Here is a 20844-nt window from a genome sequence, read left to right as displayed (position 1 = left end):
TAGTATTAATGCCAGATACCAATCCTGATTTAAGCAAGCAGGCAGGCTAATGTTTGCACAAATAAACAATTGTCACTTTGCTGACAGGGGGTGTCACATTGGGAGAGTTTCTTGTATTATGCTGTTTGCCATTACTGTAATTAGGTTTGGCAGAACATTTCCAATGAGTGAAAGTTTCTTGGAAGCTCTTTTGATTGAGTTCCGTCTCAATGAAGCAAATTTTATTTACAGCACAGAAACAAAGTGTGAAGCGCAACCTAGGAGGGAGATACACACACACACACACACACACACACACACACACACACACACACACACACACACACACACACACACACACACACACACACACACACACACACACACACACACACACACACACACACACAATGGCACACTGGCATAGTCTTTAGAATGAGTTGGATTGCATCCTGTTCAATAGACAACTGTTTATTGAAGCTGTCAGTCATAGGACCTGGGGTGTGTCCCAAATGCCACCCTATAATAGTGCAGTACTTTTGACCAGGAAATGCAGGGCTCTCATTTGGGACGCACGCCAGGAGAAGATCCACAGCTAGTATGGAATGGAGCCACGTCCATCTCCACTGCCTGCAAATTCTTCCCATTACATTCTAGTCAACCACATTTTAATGAAGAATTATGGAAACAATTTGATTAGTCTCTCATGCATGGAAACCCTCGCTATCTTTTTATCTGTCTGCTACTCAATCTCTCACACTTTCACTGTTTCTTTCACATTCAAATTCTCCTGTCTTACTCTCTGTCTTTCTCTCACTCTCTAGCGGTCTCACTCTCTAGCGGTCTCACCATATCGGTCTCACTCTAGCGGTCTCACTCTAGCGGTATCACTCTCTATCGGTCTCACTCTCTATCGGTCTCACTCTCTATCGGTCTTACTCTCTAGCGGTATCACTCTCTATCGGTCTCACTCTCTATCGGTCTTACTCTAGCGGTCTTACTCTCTAGCGGTCTCACTCTCTAGCGGTCTCACTCTCTAGCGGTCTCACTCTCTAGCGGTCTCACTCTCTAGTGGTCTCACTCTCTAGTGGTCTCACTCTCTAGCGGTCTCACTCTCTAGCGGTCTCACTCTCTAGTGGTCTCACTCTCTAGCGGTCTCACTCTCTAGCGGTCTCACTCTCTAGCGGTCTCACTCTCTAGCGGGCTCACTCTCTAGCGGTCTCACTCCCTGGCGGTCTCACTCTCTAGCGGTCTCACTCTCCCCCTGTCCCCACATGTCTCCCTCCCAGGTGGAGCGTGGCTTTAAGTCTGTGCAGGTGTCCGGTGTAGAGCTGCAGCACATGGGTCAACAGTCTATGGGTCACTACCCTGTCCACTTCCATATGAACGGAGACGTGGACCAGAAGGGAGGCTACGATCCCCCCACCTCCGTCAGCGATCTGTCCATCCACCACACCTTCTCCCGCTGTGTCACTGTGCACGGCTCTAACGGCCTACTGGTGAGAAATATGCATGCACACACTTGAACATTTGGTTCCATACATTTGTGAGTATAAAAGTGCTGCTGGTCGGCCATTGTTGTCACGACGACACCCACCTTCGCCCAGCCTCTCTACCATCTGTGTGTGTGTGTGTGTGTGTGTGTGTGTGTGTGTGTGTGTGTGTGTGTGTGTGTGTGTGTGTGTGTGTGTGTGTGTGTGTGTGTGTGTGTGTGTGTGTGTGTGTGTGTGTGTGTGTGTGTGTGGTTAACTGCTTATGGGCAGGTGGGACAGTAGTGTCCCACCTGGCCAACATCCGGTGAAATTGCAGAGCACGAAATTCAATCTACAGAATTATAAATATTTAACTTTCATAAAATCACAAGTGTAATAGATCAAAATAAAGCTTAACTTCTTGTTAATCCAGCCGCTGTGTCAGATTTCAAAAAGGCTTTATGGCGAAAGCACACCATGCGGTTATCTAAGGACAGCGCCCCGCATACAAAACCATGAAAAACATACTTCAACCAGGCAGGTGCGACACGAAAGTCAGAAATAGTGATATAACAAATGCCTTACATTTGATGATCTTCTTCTGTTGGCACTCCAAAAGGTCCCAGTTACATCACAAATGGTCCTTTTGTTCAATAATGTCCTTCTTTATATCCATAAAAACTAGGTTTAGCTGGCGCTTCAGTCAATAATCCACCCAGTTTCCCTCCATCAAAATGTATAGAAAATGAATCCCAAACGTTACTAATAAACTTTTCCAAACAAGTCAAACAACGTTTATAATCAAATCTTAGGTACCATAATACGTAAATAAACTATCAGATTTAAGACGGAGAATCGTTATTGTCTTTACCGGAGAAAAATACCAAAGAACACGCTCTCATTTACGCGCTTGGAAACAGTAAAGCCAAAATGGGAGCCACCTAGAAAAACAAACATTTCTGGCTCATTTTTCCAAAAACCAGCCTGAAACTCTTTCTAAAGACTGTTGACATCTAGTGGAAGCCCTAGGAACTGCAATCTGGGAGGACAGCCATTGAAAATAGTGGTAGGCTGAATTTTTTTGGGGGGGGGGTGGTTTGTCCTCGGAGTTTTGCCTGCCATATCAGTTCTGTTATACTCACAGACATTATTTTAACAGTTTTAGAAACTTTAGAGTGCTTTCTATCCAAATCTACCAGTTATATGCATATCCTAGCTTCTGGGCCTGAGTAACAGACAGTTTACTTTGGGCATGCTTTTCATCTGGATGTCAAAATACTGCCCCTACCCAAGAGAGGTTAAAGAGGTCTTCTGTTAGATCAACTGTCTTACCCCAGCAGAACCCCAAATATAAGCTGTATACCAAACGAGTGGCAGGGTGACAGCTTTGCTGTTTTTCGGATCCCAGATGTAAAATAATTTAACTGAATCGGTAGGGTTAGCACATTCACAGAAAGATTTTCGAACCTCACTTGACAGGTTTCTTCCGTTCACGGAGGCACAGAAAAAGTACAGTCAAACACATCCATTTTATTAGCGTTACACTCTAAGGGCTGTAGCTGAGTTGTTGAGAGACGTTATAACGCTCCACATCTTGGGTTGAAAAATTCTGCTAACTTTCCCCAAATTCCCAGGTTTTTCAGAAATCCTGATTCCAGGAATCTTTGAACCAGGACCTGGGAATTTTGGGAAAGTTGCTGTAATTTTGTAACCTTATCCAGGTTGAGCTACAAGGGTTTCAGGAAACTTACCTGTGGTGTTATTTCACTGTCTTTGCTAAACATCCGATCCACCTACGGAATGATAATGATGATAATAATCATATTCATGATTATGCATGTTGCTAATTACTGTTGTGAACCCAGGGACATTATGATCTGTGGACGTTACAGGGTCACAGACAGAGAAAATAAATAGAATTACACACAAAAGAAGATAATTGCTTCTAGCTAGAATTCTATGAGAACAGTCTGTCGGAGACTGAGATGGGATTGTGTGTGTGCGCGCTCATGCAAGCTCATCTTCGCCCATACTCGTGCACGTGCGTATATGTTGGAGGGTTGTTAAAGGTGTCCTGTTGTGTTGCCACGGCAATCAGAGTATCTATCCATTGCCATAACGAGGAGATGTGCTGTTGCTACCCAACATGGCGTATCTAAACCAAGGCTCCTGAAAATTGGGTACAAACTGGATAGAACACAATTGTGTCCTGTCACTCTTCAGGCGTTAGAAGGAAATGGAAGATAGATGGTGAGATACTGAATTTTCTGAGATGTTATCTCTCTGCTTCGGCTTCGGCCCAATTAGTACCCTATTCTATTCCCTACATAGTGGAATATGGGCCCTGATCCCTATGGGCCCTGGTTTAAAATAATGCACTAGATAGAGAATAGGGTCCCATTTGAGACTCAGATCCTAGTCTCCTCTCCTTCATCAGATGTCAGAATATCTCCATAGACATGAAGACTGGGGTTAGCTCCCCATGATTTAGCTCAGCAGTCTAATACAGTCTTGTGTTAGCAGAGGTAGTTTGGTGAACTGTTCTCACATGAGGAGACTTCCCCAAACCAACCGCAAAGAAGAGGTGAGATAAGCTAGCTAGCTAGCGTGGCAGGCAGAGTAATATATTTCTTTAAATGGTGTAGCTCAGTGGAATGATGTGTTTCACACCATCTGATGAGATGGGGATTTTAGCCCAGAGCAGATAACAGAGAAGAGACAGAGAAGGAAAACCACTTCCTTCAGACATGCATCTGTGCCATTCAAAATAAATGTGTGCATGGGTTGTCAGGGTTGGGGTTGTTCCAGTCAATTCAGAAAGTAGGACTAAACCAAATTCCAATTGGACATTCAGCATACTCCTTGCATTGACTGGAATTTAAATGGAATTGACCCCAACCCTGGTGTTTCTCTCTCTCTCTCTCTCTCTCTCTCTCTCTCTCTCTCTCTCCCCCCCTCACTCTCTCTCGCCCCCCTCTCTCTCCCCCCTCTCTCTATCCTACCAGGTAAAGGACGTGGTGGGCTATGATGCTCTGGGACACTGTTTCTTCACTGAGGACGGTCCTGAGGAGAGGAACACTTTTGACCACTGCCTGGGGCTGATGATCAGAGCTGGTACCCTGCTGCCCTCCGACAGGGACAGCAAGATGTGTCGTGATATCACACAGGGAGCCTTCCCCGGATATGTGGCCAACCCACGTCAAGACTGCAGGTAGAGGAGATCAATAGAAGTGTCCCCTAGGTACAGATCTAGAATCAGTTTCCCTTCACGCAATCCTAACCTTAAGTTGTGGACAGACGTTCCGCTAGCGGAGCACCTAGCCAACAGCCAATGGAATCGCATGGCGCGAAATACAAAAACAACTAAAATACCACAATTCAATTTTCTCAAACAATCAACTATTTTACACCATTTTAAAGATAAGACTCTCGTTAATCTAACCACATCGTCCGATTTCAAAAAGGCTTTACAGCGAAAGCAAAACATTCGATTATGTTAGGAGAGTACATAGACAAAAATAACCACAGTGCCATTTTCCAAGCAAGCATATATGTCAATAAAACCCAAAACACAGCTAAATGAAGCACTAACCTTTGATGATCTTCATCAGATGACACTCCTAGGACATTATGTTAGACAATACATGTATGTTTTGTTCAATAAAGTTCATATTTATATCCAAAAACAGCTTTTACATTGGCGTGATTTTCAGAAAATGTATTCCCACCAAAAACTTCCGGTGAATTTACAACAATACTCATCATAAACCTTGACAAAGTACATAACAATTATTTAAAGAATTATAGATACAGAACTCCTTTATGCAATCGCTGTGTCAGATTTGAAAATAGCTTTTCGGCGAAAGCACATTTTTCAATATTCTGAGTACATAGCTCGCCATCACAGCGAGCTATTCAGACACCCGCCAAGTTCAGGGCAACATAAACTCAGAATTAGTATTAGAAATATTGTTTTACCTTTGCTGATCTTCGTCAGAATGCACTCCCAGGACTGCTACTTCCACAAGAAATGTTGTTTTTGTTCCAAATAATCCATATTTATGTCCAAATACCTCAGTTTTGTTCGTGCGTTCAGGTTACTATCCAAAGGGTAACGCGCGAGCGCATTTCGAGACACAAAAAGTAAAAATGTTCCATTACCGTACTTAGAAGCATGTCAAACGCTGTTTAAAATCAATTTTTATGGTATTTTTATTGTAAAATTGCCATAATATTCCAACCGGACAATAGTGTATTCATTCAAGGAGAAAAATAAAAAACAGCGTGCTCGCGGGAATGTGCATATCCAATCCCTTTGTCCCCAGGCAGACCACTCAGTAACTGAGCTCCTATACTCTGCCCAGAGACAGAAGGCTCAATCCACTTTCTGGAGGCTTTAGACAGCCAATGGAAGCCTTAGAAAGTGCAACGTAACCCCACAGATACTGTAGTTTTGATAGAGAATCAAAAGAACTACAATTCTCAGACTTTCCACTTCCTTCTTGGAATTTTCTCAGGTTTTTGCCTGCCATATGAGTTTTGTTATACTCATAGACACCATTCAAACAGTTTTAGAAACTTCAGAGTGTTTTCTATCCAAATCTACTAATAATATGCATATTTTTCTGGGCAAGAGTAGTAACCAGTTTAAATCGGGTACGTTTTTTCATCCGGCCGTGAAAATACTGCCCCCTATCCTAAACAGGTTTTAACTATTAGTGGGGAAGATGCAAAACTGACCCAAGATCAGCGTCTAGGGCTGACTTCACATCTACACATATAGATACACACATATGTAAGATGGATAGATACAGACAGCCACAGGTAGATACATGTACACACACACACCTCTTTAGCATGTCTGCTGCGTATAAATAGAGTTTGTCCTCTGAACTGATATGTCTGTCCCCGTGGTAACCTGCTATCTCTGGTGTTAGAGAGACAGAGTATGATTAATGCATAAGAGACACGCTCAACCAGAAGATACAACACTGCAATAAGACTGAGCTTTACCTTATCTTACCTTAAATACACACACACACACACACACACACACACACACACACACACACACACACACACACACACACACACACACACACACACACACACACACACACTGCTTATTACCCGACTGATGTTCTCTATTCCCTTTGCAAAACCAATTAGGTTGTGAATCTAAGGCTAGAGGTTTGGCTACAAGTCTGGATCCCACATTCATTTGAGTGTTAAAATCAGAGTTTTATCTAGCTGTCGATTACTAGGGCTTCATCCCAAATGGCATCCTATTCCCTACACAGTGCTGTCGTGTCTATGTGTTGTTTAAAGAGTTACTATTTCCAGAATTTAACTCTCTTCAGATATTTTCATATCTTATCGATTACAGTCACTTATTAATCTATTACCTCATCAGTCATATTCCGAATGTCGCAAACTCTTGGATATCTGCACGAACGCTAGCATAAATTATGACTCAGCGATATACCAATTGGCTTAATTACTTATTTACTAAGTAACTAAATAATCACACAGAAGTACATAAACCCACAGGATAGGTTATACATTGGTTACTAACATGATACAATGAAAAGTCCCTAGTGGACTAAACCGATATGACGGTTTGTTACACCAAATGAAAAGGGAGGGGCAGGTAAAAAAGAACAGGAGAAAAGACAAAGGACTCTACTATTGTACACACAGCGGGTAACTAGGCTCATGGAAATGCTAATACTTTGCACATGAACAGCCACTCAAGAAATTGCATTTTACATATTTACGAGTGTATGCCTTTGTTGTCTCTGTTGAAATCGACGGTCCGTCTGCAGGAGAGTCAGTCGATAGAAAGTCTCTGGTTTGTCCACCAGAGATCAGTCTTTCGTAGTTGTAGCTTGTTCCCTTTGTTCTGGAAGTGTCTGTTAAATATGGATACGTCAAACGTACCAATGGTCGTTTGATAGGGAAATGTTCTCCAGAATAGTTCTTTCAGAGTACCACCCATTGGTTCTCGGTTGCATTTACCAGACTAAAGTACTTAAACAGCTGCAGACTGAATGTTCCTGTGTAGTCTTTAGTTTTGTAGAGATGTTCTTCTTCTCTATTGAAGTTTCAGAGTTCTAGCCATTACATCCCTCTCAGCTCATGTTGTTGGTCTCGTTGGCCTAATGTACATTTTGTCAGAAGTGGGTTTTATACACTCTGGAAAAAGGGGGCGTTCCATGACGCCGATGTAATGTCTGCTCACGTGGGCGTGGCCACTGACTTGGTTAAGACTTCATATGAAAAAAAAGATCTAATTACATCTTCCCACAAATAGTTTCATATTTAATCATATACGTTCCCCCACATTTGGATGTGACCCTGACAACTGGGAAATATACACATTCAGAGATACACTTATGTTGTTATACTGTCTTTAGTTACGTCACAAATTATTAACAAATTCCACAGGATTGTTCTTTAACCTCCCTGGGCAAGGCGGGACGTTTGCGTCCCACCTAGTCAACAGCCAGTGGAATCGCGTGGCGTGAAATACAAATACCTCAAAAATGCTATAACTTCAATTTCTCAAACCTGTCTGGGAACGTGGGACGCTTGCGTCCCACCCTAGTCAACAGCCAATGGAATCGCGTTGCGTGAAATACAAAACCTCATAAATGCTTTAACTTCAATTTCTCAAACATATGACTATTTTACACCATTTTATAGATACGCCTCTCCTGAATCGAACCACGTTGTCCGATTTCAAAAAGGCTTTACAGCAAAAGCAAAACATTAGATTATGTTAGGAGAGTACCCTGCCCAAAAAAATCACACTGCCATTTTCAAAGCAACTAGATGCATCACAAATACCCAAAACACAGCTAAATGCAGCACTAACCTTTGACAATCTTCCTCAGATGACACTCCTAGGACATCATGTTACACAATACATGCATTTTTTGTTCGATAAAGTTCATATTTATATATAAAAACAGCATTTTACATCGGCGCGTGACGTTCAGAAAATATTTTCCCTCAAATGCTTCCGGTGAATCAGCGCTACAATTTACAAAATTACTATTCGAAAACATTGTTAAAATGTAATATTGTCATTCAAAGAATTATAGATTAACATCTCGTGAATGCAACCGCATTGCCAGATTTAAAAATAACTTTACTGGGAAATCACACTTTGCAATAAACGACATGATATGCTCTGAAAAATAGGCTAGGCGATACATGTTAGCGCCATCTTGGACTCATCTAAAATCAAATATACTATTGTAAATATTCCCTTACCTTTGATTATCTTCATCAGAAGGCACTTCCAGGGATCCCAGGTCCACAACAAATGTAGTTTTGTTCGAAAAAGTTAATAATTTATGTCCCAATAGTTCCTTCTTGTTAGCGCGTTCCGAAGGCTACTCATAATGTACTGAAGCGCGCGGGACTTGTCGTCATGAATGTGCAAAAAATATATATTTACGTTCGTTCAAACATGTCAAACGTTGTATAACATAAATCTTTAGGGCCTTTTTCAACCAGAGCTTCAATAATATTCAAGGCGGACGATTGCATTGTCTTACTAAACGTTTCAGAACAAAAGGGTTCCCATGGGCGCCCCCTCATAGCCCCCTCATAGCAGTAATGGCCCTCCCCCTGTGACCAACTTCCCAAGCCTCTCTTTGGGTCAGTTTCTACCATAGAAGACTCAAACCACTTTGTAAAGACTGTTGACATCTAGTGGAAGCCTTAGGAAGTGCTAAATGATTAATAAGTCCATGTGTGTTTCAATGGCAAAGGCTTGAAGTGATTCCACAAATCAGATTTCCACTTCCTGTTAGGATTTGTCTCAGGGTTTTGACTGCCATATGAGTTCTGTTATACTCACAGACACCATTCAAACAGTTTTAAAAACGTTAGAGTGTTTTCTATTCAAATCTACTATTTATATGCATATTCTAGTTACTGGGAAGGAGTAGTAATCAGATTAAATCGGGTACGTTTTTTATCCGGCCGTGCAAATACTGCCCCCTATCCCCAACAGGTTAACCTCCCTGGGCAAGGCGGGACGTTTGCGTCCCACCTAGTCAACAGCCAGTGGAATCGCGTGGCGCAAAATACAAATACCTCAAAAATGCTATAACTTCAATTTCTCAACCACACGACTATTTTACACCATTTTAAAGACAAGACTCTCCTTAATCTAACTACATCGTCCGATTTCAAAAAGGCTTTACAGCGAAAGCAAAACATTAGATTATGTCAGAAAGAGTACCCTGCCAAAAATAATCACATAGCCATTTTCAAAGCAAGCATATATGTCACAAAAACCAAAACCACAGCTAAATGCAGCACTAACCTTTGATGATCTTCATCAGATGACACTCCTAGGACATTATGTTATACAATACATGCAAGTTTTGTTCAATCAAGTTCATATTTATATAAAAAACTGCTTTTTACATTAGCATGTGATGTTCAGAACTAGCATACCCACCGCAAACTTCCGGTGAATTTACTAAATTACTCACGATTAACGTTCACAAAATACATAACAATTATTTTAACAAGTATAGATACAGAACTGCTTTATGCAATCGCGGTATCAGATTTTAAAATAGCTTTTTGGCGAAAGCACATTTTGCAATATTCTGAGTACATAGCCCGGCCATCACGGCTAGCTAATTTGACACCCACCAAGTTTGGCCCTCACCAAAGTCAGATTTACTATAAGAAAAATTGGATTACCTTTGCTTTTCTTCGTCAAAATGCACTCCCAGGACTTCTACTTCAACAACAAATGTTGTTTTGGTTCCAAATAATCCATAGTTATATTCAAATAGCTCCATTTTGTTCGTGCGTTCAGGTCAGTATCCGAAGGGTGACGCGTGAGCGCATTTCGTGACAAGAAATTTCAAAATATTCCATTACCGTACTTCGAAGCATGTCAAACGCTGTTTAAAATAAATTTTTATGCAATTTTTCTCGGAAAATAGCGATAATATTCCAACCGGGCGACGTTGTATTCATTCAAAGAGAGAGAGAAAAACATGGAGAATTCACATTACATTTACATTTTAGAGTGTTTTCTATCCAAATCTACTAATTATATGCATATTCTCGTTTCTTGGCAAGAGTAGTAACCAGTTTAAATCGGGTACGTTTTTTTTATCCGGCCGTGCAAATACGGCCCCCTAGCCCCAACAGGTTAAATACCCACAGACCATTCCAAATGTTTGGGATACAGAAATACTGTTTAATTATTCAGCCTTTTAATGTTATCGTACTGCAACGCCACTCTCTGTGGTAACAAAGGGATTTAACTTCCATTTCTGAGAGTAGGGAGAGAGAGTTTTCCTGCAGGTATTTATGACCATCATAAAACTGTGGAGAGAGGGGTTCCTATGATCCTCCCCCCAAGGGCATGTCATGACAGGGCACTACTTTTGACCATGGTCCTATGGGTCCTGCAGGGTCAAAAGTAGTGCACTACATAGGAGCTTGGTCAAAAGTAGTGGACTATGTAGGGAATAGGGTGCCATTTGGGACACAGTCCAGGAATTTGCCTTACATTACATTTCATAGAAACAATTAAAGATCTAGACACCTCACTGCTAAGCAGACAGGTGGAGACATTCATACTGCAAAGCCATGAGAGAAGGTCACGTTAGAGTATGTGTACCTCTCCTCTCCTCTCTTCTCCTCTCCTCTCCTCTCCTCTCCTCTCATCTCCTCTCCTCTCCTCTCCTCTCCTCTCCTCTCCTCTCCTCTCCTCTCCTCTCCTCTCCTCTCCTCTCCTCTCCTCTCCTCTCCTCTCCTCTCCTCTCCTCTCCTCTCCTCTCCTCTCCTCTCCTCTCCCCTCCTATTCATCTCCTCTCCCCTCTGTTCGTCATTATGATACTCCTCCTAAGGAACAGCCTCCATAGGAATTCATGGGAATTTATATTATTTCAATGTTATGCTTCAAGGACAACGAAAAATAAAAGGTATGTATCATCCAAAACCTGTAGCTGTTGAAATAAATACATGTTGCTCACCTCTCTACACTACAAAGCAACAATAATGTACAGCTGGAGAAGTTCATCCATAATAATATGTTTTCAATATTGCTGACCAATTTAAGATCAATCTGATGTAAAGTGAAGCCGGTAAAAATTAATTGCAATGACTCTTAGTACAATAAACCTAGGAAGTGTTTCAGTCATACTATAAAAAACACTGGGTTGACTGGTGGCCTATTTGTATACGTCATATCATGTAGCACTAGGCTGGCTGCTAACGTTAACTACATTCACTGTCAATGCACAATATTTCTTCAACAGTTGTGAAAGGACTATTAGAAAATCCATAAGAACAGCAGTTAAATTGCACACATGAACCACCACTTCATCCATGCTTAATAACATCAACAATGGGTTGTTGTTTTGTAATATATCTAGCATACATTGACATTTACATGCGTTGCTATGGTTACACAGTACCAGAAGCTGAGCAGTTTGTCTCGCAAAAAAGACCAAAAAGTACATGTTCTACTCTAATAATTTCAATACTTCCATATGTGTCACGTCCTGACCATAGAAAGCTGTTATTTTCTATGGTAGAGTAGGCCAGGGCGTGACAGGGGGGTTTTCTAGTTTCGTTTTTCTAGGTTGTTATGTTCTAGTTTTGTATTTCTATGTTGGGTTTTGTTTGGGATCTCCAATTAGAGGCAGCTGGTCCTCGTTGTCTCTAATTGGAGATCATACTTCAGTAGGTGTTTTTTTTTTTTTTCCACCTGGGGTTGTGGGAGATTGTTTTTGAGTAGTGTATAGTTCACTGCTGCGTCACGGTTTGTTGTTTTTGTTCTTTAGTTTATGTTTATGTATTGCAAAGTTTCACAGTGAAAATAACATTTGGAACGACAAACACGCTGCACTTTGGTCCGCTCCTTCCTACGACAGCCGTGACAATATGAAATGTCTTCCCTCATCCCTTTAATCGGTGCTGGCTGCATACATATGTTGCACATCAGGGCATTGTTGACAAGGTGGGTATTTTAATATGGGGATATAATTTTGCCCTGATTCACTTCCATTAATCAAAGCCTCGAAAGGAAGAGTTTAATAATGGAGGCTATTATTGGCCAAGACACAGCGTCAGCTACCCAGGGTTTATATACATCATGTCACCTACCAAAAAGTACGAGGTAACAGAATTACTTTTCCTCTGTAAAGTTTTGCAGATCTGTTGCTTCCCCCATATCTCCTCCCCTCCATCTCTTTCTATCTATTCTCTTTTCCCACACATCTTCTCACCCTCTCTCCACCTTCCCTATTCCCCGACTCTACTGTCTTCACCCTCTCCTCCCATCTCCCCTCTCCCCCCTCTATCGCCAGACTCCTTCTCTCCGCTCTCCCCTCCATTCCTCTCCCCTCCTCTCCTCTCCGCTCCATTCCTCTCCCCTCCTCTCCTCTCCTTTCCTTTTCGGCAGTGAGAGAGATGGAGGTGAGAGAGAGATGAGGGTGAGAGAGAGAAAGATGAGGGTGAGAGAGAGAGAGAGATGAGGGTGAGAGAGAGATGAGGGTGTGAGAGAGAGAGAGAGAGAGAGAGATGGAGGTGAGAGAGAGATGGAGGTGAGAAATGGAGTTGAGAGATGGAGGTGAGAGAGAGAGAGAGATGGAGGTGAGAGAGATAGAGAGAGAGATGGAGGTGAGAGAGAGATGGAAGTGAGAGAGAGATGGAGGTGAGAAATGGAGGTGAGAGAGAGAGATGGAGGTAAGAGAGAGAGAGAGAGATGGAGGTGAGAGAGAGAGATGGAAGTGAGAGAGAGAGATGGAAGTGAGAGAGAGAGATGGAGGTGAGAAATGGAGGTGAGAAAGAGAGATGGAGGTGAGAGAGATGGAGGGGAGAGAGAGAGGTGGAGGTGAGAGAGAGAGGTGGAGGTGAGAGAGAGAGATGGAGGTGAGAGAGAGAGCGATGGAGGTGAGAGAGAGAGCGATGGAGGTGTGAGAGAGATGGAGGTGAGAGAGAGAGAGATGGAAGTGAGAGAGAGATGGCGGGGAGAGAGAGATGGAGGTGAGAGAGAGATGGAGGTGAGAAATGGAGGTGAGAGAGAGAGATGGAGGTGAGAGAGAGAGAGAGAGAGAGAGATGGAGGTGAGAGAGAGAGAGATGGAGGTGAGAAATGGAGGTGAGAGAGAGAGATGGAGGTGGGAGAGAGACTTGTTGGTAGTGATTGCTAACACTGCTGTGACAATTCTCACTCATTACCCAAAGCTGCTTATACCGCACACACACACACACACACACACACACACACACACACACACACACACATACACATACACACACAGAGGCAGATAGAGTTGAAATTACTTTTTCGCTATGTACTGAGCAGCAAAAGGAGGAGTAAACACACAAACTAATATACTCATAAACACACTGCATGCAACCACACACACACACCTAATGTACACACACACACACACACACACACACACACACACACACACACACACACACACACACACACACACACACACACACACACACACACACACACACACACACACACACACACACACACACAGACAGTGTTTAACTACCGTCTGAAAGAGTATTTTGTGTACTCTGCTGTGCATATGCCTGTTGTCCGAACCTCCGGCAGTCTCTATGTGCGTAGCACGTGCTGCAGCAGGTATATTTCACTTTCCTTCCAGTTCTCTGCTGCCAATGACTGGGATGAATTGCAAAAATCACTCTAACTTTAAGCATCAGATGTCAGAACAGTTTACCGATCGCTGTACCTGTACACAGCCAATCTGTAAATAGCCCACCCAACTACCTCATCCCCATATGTTATTTATCCTCTTGCTCTTTTGCACCCCACTATCTCTACTTGCACATCATCATCTGCACATCCATCACTCCAGTCTTAATGCCAAATTGTAATTATTTCACCTCTATGGCCTATTTATTGCCTACCTCCCTACTCTTCTACATTTGCACACACTGTACATAGATTTTTCTATTGTGTTATTGACTGTAAGCTCGTTTATGTGTAACTCTGTGTTGTTGTTTCTGTCGCACTGCTTTGCTTTATCTTGGCCAGGTCACAGTTGTAAATGAGAACTTGTTCTCAACTTGCCTACCTGGTTAAATAAAGGTGAAAATATTTACAAATAATATTCCCCTGTCCGCTGACAGACGGCTAACATGTTCCCCTGTCCGCTGACAGACGGCTAACATGTTCCCCTGTCCGCTGACAGACGGCTAACATGTTCCCCTGTCCGCTGACAGACGGCTAACATGTTCCCCTGTCCGCTGACAGACGGCTAACATGTTCCCCTGTCCGCTGACAGACGGCTAACATGTTCCCCTGTCCGCTGACAGACGGCTAGCATGTTCCCCTGTCCGCTGACAGACGGCTAACATGTTCCCCTGTCCGCTGACAGACGGCTAGCATGTTCCCCTGTCCGCTGACAGACGGCTAGCATGTTCCCCTGTCCGCTGACAGACGGCTAACATGTTCCCCTGTCCGCTGACAGACGGCTAACATGTTCCCCTGTCCGCTGACAGACGGCTAGCATGTTCCCCTGTCCGCTGACATACCGCTAACATGTTCCCCTGTCCGCTGACAGACGGCTAACATTGTCCATGATACTTGGTTCTGCTTCAAAGCACATGGAAATATGCAGCTCTTCATTTATCCCTATACTGTATACACACACACATACTCACACCCACACACACACCAACCCCCGTTCCCAGTGATCATGCATGCCAAACGTCAGTCTCTGTTGTCAGTGTGTGATGTCTAGCTGTCATAACGTTAGTGTGTTTGTGCCTCCAGGTTTTCTTGGGGGATATGTGTGTCATGTCTTGTATGTGTGCAGTTATAGGAGACAGCCATAGTGTACATAGTGTAGCCACATGATATAGTGTACACTGACACTGTCATATAATAGTTCCCTTCAGTCTTTATGAATTGGTACATTCAATTTGTGTTAAGATTCTTTATTGATACCAGTTAAAAACAACAAGCTCTCAGTCTCACTGCAGAATTCGATGTTCATCCACGTTCTACAAACGTCAAATTTTGAAGTTACTCCAAATGTCAAATTTCGAAATGTTTTTATTGGTCCTGCTGCTCTGTGCCGTTCCAGTTCTCCAAACGTCCCAAAAAAATTCAGGACATTTCTGAGGTCTGGTTAAAAAGCAACAGTGCTAGAAGCATACATACAAGAAATTATGAATCTAAGGCAGTTTCATTTAGAAAAATCTGCAACAAACTGGAAAACCCAATTTATCACCATCTGACAGCTTAGACCTTCACAAATGCAGGGTTCTTCAGTAATGTACATTTTCAGTGAACAAAATCAGACAGCATATCCCAATCCTAAAAGCTAAACATAAAGCTTTTTATTTATCAGTTACAGTAATAATGTTCTTTCTTTGGTGTCTTCCGCTCAATCTCGCTCTCTATCCTTCGTTCATTTTGAAATACCCCAAGCTCAACAAAGACAATTACACCTCTCTCTCTCTCTGTCGTTCTCTCTCTCTTGTTCTCTCTCTCTCCTTCTCTCTTTATCGCTCTCTTTCTCGCTCTCTTTCTCTCTCTCTCTCTCTCTCTCTCTCTCTCTCTCTCTCTCTCTCTCGTTCTCTCTTTCTTGCTCTCTCTCTCCTGTCCCTCATTTTCTTAGGTGTTGATTATAGAGTAGACTGTGATTAGAGACCTTGATTACCGATGACCTGATTTGCTTTCATGTTTTTGAAAGGCAGCGACGACCCCTTGTTAATGGTGTGTGTGTGTGTGTGTGTGTGTGTGTGTGTGTGTGTGTGTGTGTGTGACAGAGCACTTAAAAAGATCACTATAAAATCATTATTTAACCAGGTAGGCCAGTTGAGAACAAGTTCTCATTTACAACTGCGACCTGGCCAAGATAAAGCAAAGCAGTGCGACACAAACAACAACACAGAGTTACACATGGAATAAACAAACATACAGTCAATAATACAGTAGAAAATATCTATATACAGTGTGTGCAAATGAGGTAAGATTAGGGAGGTAAGGCAATAAATAGGCCATAGTGGCGAAATAATTACAATTTAGCAATTAAACACTGGAGTTATAGATGTGCAGAAAATGAATGTGCAAGTAGAGATACTGGGGTGCAAAGGAGCAAAAAATTAAAAATAAATACAGTATTCATTCTAGTCATTGGCAGCAGAGAACTGGAAGGAAAGGCGGCCAAAGGAAAAGTTGGCTTTGGGGATGACTAGTGAGATATTCCCTGCTGGAGCGCGTGCTACGGGTGGGTGCAGCTATGGTGACCAGTGAGCTGAGATAAGGCGGGGCTTTACCTAACAAAGACTTATAGATGACCTGGAGCGAGAGGGTTTGGCGACGAATATGAAGCGAGGGCCAGCCAACGAGAGCATACAGGTCGCAGTGGTGGGTAGTATATGGGGCTTTGGGGTCAAAACGGATGGCACTGTGATAGACTGCATCCAATTTGCTGAGTAGAGTGTTGGAGGCTATTTTGTAAATGACATCTCCGAAGTCAAGGATCGGTAGGATGGTCAGTTTTACGAGGGTATGTTTGGCAGCATGAGTGAAGGAGGCTTTGTTCCGAAATAGGAAGCCGATTCTAGATTTAATTTTGGACTGGAGATGCTTAATGTGAGTCTGGAAGGAGAGCTTACAGTCTAACCAGACACCTAGGTATTTGTAGTTGTCCACATATTCTAAGTCAGAACCGTCCAGAGTAGTGATGCTGGACGGGCGAGCAGGTGCGGGCAGCGATCGGTTGAAGAGCATGCATTTAGTTTTACTTGCATTTAAGAGCAGTTGGAGGCCACGGAAGGAGAGTTGTATGGCATTGAAGCTCGTCTGGAGGTTAGTTAACACAGTGTCCAAAGAAGGGCCAGATGTATACAGAATGGTGTCGTCTGCGTAGAGGTGGATCAGAGAATTACCAGCAGCAAGAGCGACATCATAGATGTATACAGAGAAAAGAGTTGCCCCAAGAATTGAACCCTGTGGCACCCCCATAGAGACTACCAGAGGTCCGGACAACAGGCCCTCCGATTTGACACAATGAACTCTATCTGAGAAGTAGTTGGTGAACCAGGCGAGGCAGTCATTTGAGAAACCAAGGCTGTTAAGGTGCTGCCTGAAGCAAGGAGTAGGACACTGGGATAATCAACAACTCTTGTTTTCTCTCCCTCCTCTCTCTCTCACGTTCTCTCTCTCACCTCCGCTCTCTCACATTTTCTCTCTCTCACCCTTCTCTCTCTCACATTCTCTCTCTCTCATTCTCTCTCTCTCACCCTCCTCTCTTTCACATTCTCTCTCGCTTTCTCACGCTCTCACATTCTCTCTCTCTCTCACCCTCCTCTCTCTCACGTTCTCTCTGTCTCTCACATTCTCTCTCTCTCACCCTCCTCTCACGTTCTCTCTCTCTCTCTCTCTCACGTTCTCTCTCTCTCTCTCTCTCTCTCTCACATTCTCTCTCTCTCTCTCTCTCTCTCTCTCTCACCCTCCTCTCTCTCACATTCTCTCTCTCTCACCCTCCTGTCTCTCACATTCTCTCTCTCATGTTCTCTCTCTCTCCCTCCTCTCTCTCTCACATTCTCTCTCTCTTTCCCTCCCCTTTGTCTTTCTTTGTCTCTTACAGCGCTACATCCACCTTTTGGATTGCCAACCCCAATAACAACCTCATCAACTGTGCAGCAGCAGGCTCAGAGGTAAGGATCTCCCTCCCAATCTCCCTCGCTTGCTTCCTCTGTCTGTCTCTCTCTCCCTCCCTCCCTCCCTCGCTTGCTCTCCCTCCCAATCTCCCTCACTTGCTTCCTCTGTCTGTCTGTCTGTCTGTCCCTCCCTCCCTCCCTCCCTCCCTCCCTCCCTCCCTCCCTCCCTCCCTCCCTCCCTCCCTCCCTCCCTCCCTCCCTTTCCTCCCTCGCTTGCTCTCTCTCCCAATCTCCCTTACTTGCTTCCTCTGTCTGTCTGTCTGTCTCTCTCTCCCTCCCTCCCTCGCTTGCTCTCTCTCCCAATCTCCCTCGCTTGCTTCCTTTGTCTGTCTCTCTCTCTCTCCCTCCCTCCCTCCCTCCCTCCCTCCCTCGCTTGCTCTCTCTGTCTCCCTCCCTCCCTCCCTCCCTCGCTTGCTCTCTCTCCCAATCTCCCTCGCTTGCTCTCTCTCTCTCTCTCTCTATCTCTCTATCTCTCCCCTGTCCTCTCTTTCTCTCCTCCCTCTATCCCTCCCTCCCTCTCTCTCTCACTCTCTCCCCTGTCCTCTCTCTCTCTCTCCTCAGTCCTCTCTCACTCTCTCCTCACTCTCTCCCTCTCTCTATCCTTGCTCTCTCTCTCTCTCTCCTTCCTTCCTTCCTTCCTTCCTTCCTTCCTTCCTTCCTTCCTTCCTTCCTTCCTTCCTTCCTTCCTTCCTTCCTTCCTTCCTTCCTTCCTTCCCTCTCTCACTCTCTCACTCTCTCACTCTCTCACTCTCTCACTCTCTCACTCTCTCACTCTCTCACTCTCTCACTCTGTCTCTCATTCTCTATCTCCCATTCACTCTTTCTATCTGTCCTTGTCTTCAGGTGTACAGTATGTATGTAGGCCTCATTACCCCAATGTCCAGTCTGATGAATTACTGTGTGTGTGTGTGTGTGTGTGTGTGTGTGTGTGTGTGTGTGTGTGTGTTAATGCTTGCATGTGTTTGTTAACATATTGTGTGTGTGTCCTTCAAGGAGACAGGTTTCTGGTTCCTCTTCCACCATGTGCCTACGGGAGCCTCTGAGGGCATGTACTCTCCTGGCCGCACCGAACACACACCTATGGGCCAGTTCACCAACAATAGGGCCCACTCCAACTACAGGGTAAGAGTTGATGTGTGTGTGTGAGTCTTGTTAGATAATACCAGCAAACATACAATAGAATAAGGGAAGTCATATTAACCAACCAGATATAAGCTAACTGCTCTTCCGTGTGTGTGTGTGTGTGTGTGTGTGTGTGTGTGTGTGTGTGTGTGTGTGTGTGTGTGTGTGTGTGTGTGTGTGTGTGTGTGTTAACCCAGTGTGTGACGGTTCATTCATGGTTTGGAGCTGCAGAGCAGCGATCATTACATTTTAACGAGCATCTTCAGTTGATAATAAATCTCTATGTGGTCTGGTTATGGGCCTTGTGGTCTGTGCAAGCAGCTCCTCTCTCCCTGTCATGTTCACACCTCTCTCTCTCTCTCTCTCTCTCTTTCTCTCCATCCTTTCTTTCTTTCTCTCCACCCTTTCTCGCTCTTGCTCTCTCTCGCTCCACCCTTTCTCTCCACCCTTTCTCTCGCTTTCGCTCTCGCTTCACCCTTTCTCTCTTTCTTTCCATCCTTTCTTTCTCTCTCTTTCTCTCCACCCTTTCTCTCTCTCTCTCTCCACCCTTTCTCGCTCTCTCTCTCTCTCCACCCTTTCTCTCTCTCTCTTTCTCTCCACCCTTTCTCTCTTTCCCTCCACCCTTTCTCTCTTTCTCTCTCTTTCGCTCCACCCTTCCCGCTCTCTCTCTCTCTCTCTCTCTCTCTCTCTTTCTCTCGCTCTCTCTTCACGCTTTCTCTCGCTCCACCCTTTCTCTCTTTCTCTCCATCCTTTCTTTCTCTTTCTTTCTCTCCATCTTTTCTCTTTCTTTCTCTCCACCCTTTCTCGCCACCCTTTAATTCTCTCTCTCTCTCTCTCTCCATTCTTTCTCTCTCTCCACCCTTTCTCTCGCTCTCTTTTGCTCTCTCTCTCGCTCTCTCTCTCTCCCTTCTCTGTCTACCCCGCTCTGTTCTTTTCATCTCTTTCCTTCCTCAGTCTTTTCCTCATGTTCTCTATCTGGCAGCATCTCTCTCTCTCTGTTCCTAGCAGGGTGTGTTAATAGAAATATAACTCATGTCAAGCTGTTACCACAGCCTCCTTGTGACAGAACTAGATATACCAGCTTGTACACAAAGACACAGATGTACACACACCATCTTGTGCACACATAAAGAAGCAGACATACACATACAAGCGTGTATGCGCACACACACACAGACATATGCACGCAACATGAAGACGCACACGCCTCAGCAAACACACACATATAAAACATGAGAAACACTTTGTTGCTGCATAAATCTGATAGATTTATTGGCGGGACTAACAAACAATAGGCTTACGTTTCTGATGAAGTTGATTCATGCCAAAAATATTGTTTGTCCCTCAATAAATCAAATGTTGCTTTATTATCCTGGATAGTCACCAGTTTAATTATCCTGGGGTAAGGAATGATTTGGGAATTTTCAAGTCCCTCGGTCAAGCACCGATCCCCCTTTTATTCATATAAAGCAAAAGCTGTGTGTCAGTGTGTGTCTATTAGGCCCTTGGTTCAGGAGGAACTGGAGAGAGGGAGAGGGAGAGGGAAGGAGAGAAGGAGA

General features: G+C 43.8%; 1 protein-coding gene across 5 annotated transcripts in view; it reads left to right on the top strand.

The window, feature by feature from the left end:
- Positions 1-20844, top strand: part of LOC106562656 (cell migration inducing hyaluronidase 1) — a 140307-nt gene that overhangs the window by 102523 nt on the left and 16940 nt on the right. For all 5 annotated transcript variants that reach the window (XM_045689456.1, XM_045689452.1, XM_045689455.1 and 2 more), the window contains 4 exons: positions 1269-1478; positions 4457-4662; positions 18091-18160; positions 19157-19285. In XM_045689456.1, coding sequence (XP_045545412.1) covers positions 1269-1478; positions 4457-4662; positions 18091-18160; positions 19157-19285 — 615 coding nt within the window. The remainder of the gene's footprint in view (positions 1-1268; positions 1479-4456; positions 4663-18090; positions 18161-19156; positions 19286-20844) is intronic.

Source organism: Salmo salar, chromosome ssa11, assembly GCF_905237065.1.
Source record: "Salmo salar chromosome ssa11, Ssal_v3.1, whole genome shotgun sequence".
Taxonomy (NCBI): Eukaryota; Metazoa; Chordata; class Actinopteri; order Salmoniformes; family Salmonidae; genus Salmo; species Salmo salar.
The sequence above is the reverse complement of the archived record's forward strand: the minus strand, read 5'-3'. Positions and strand labels throughout refer to the sequence as shown.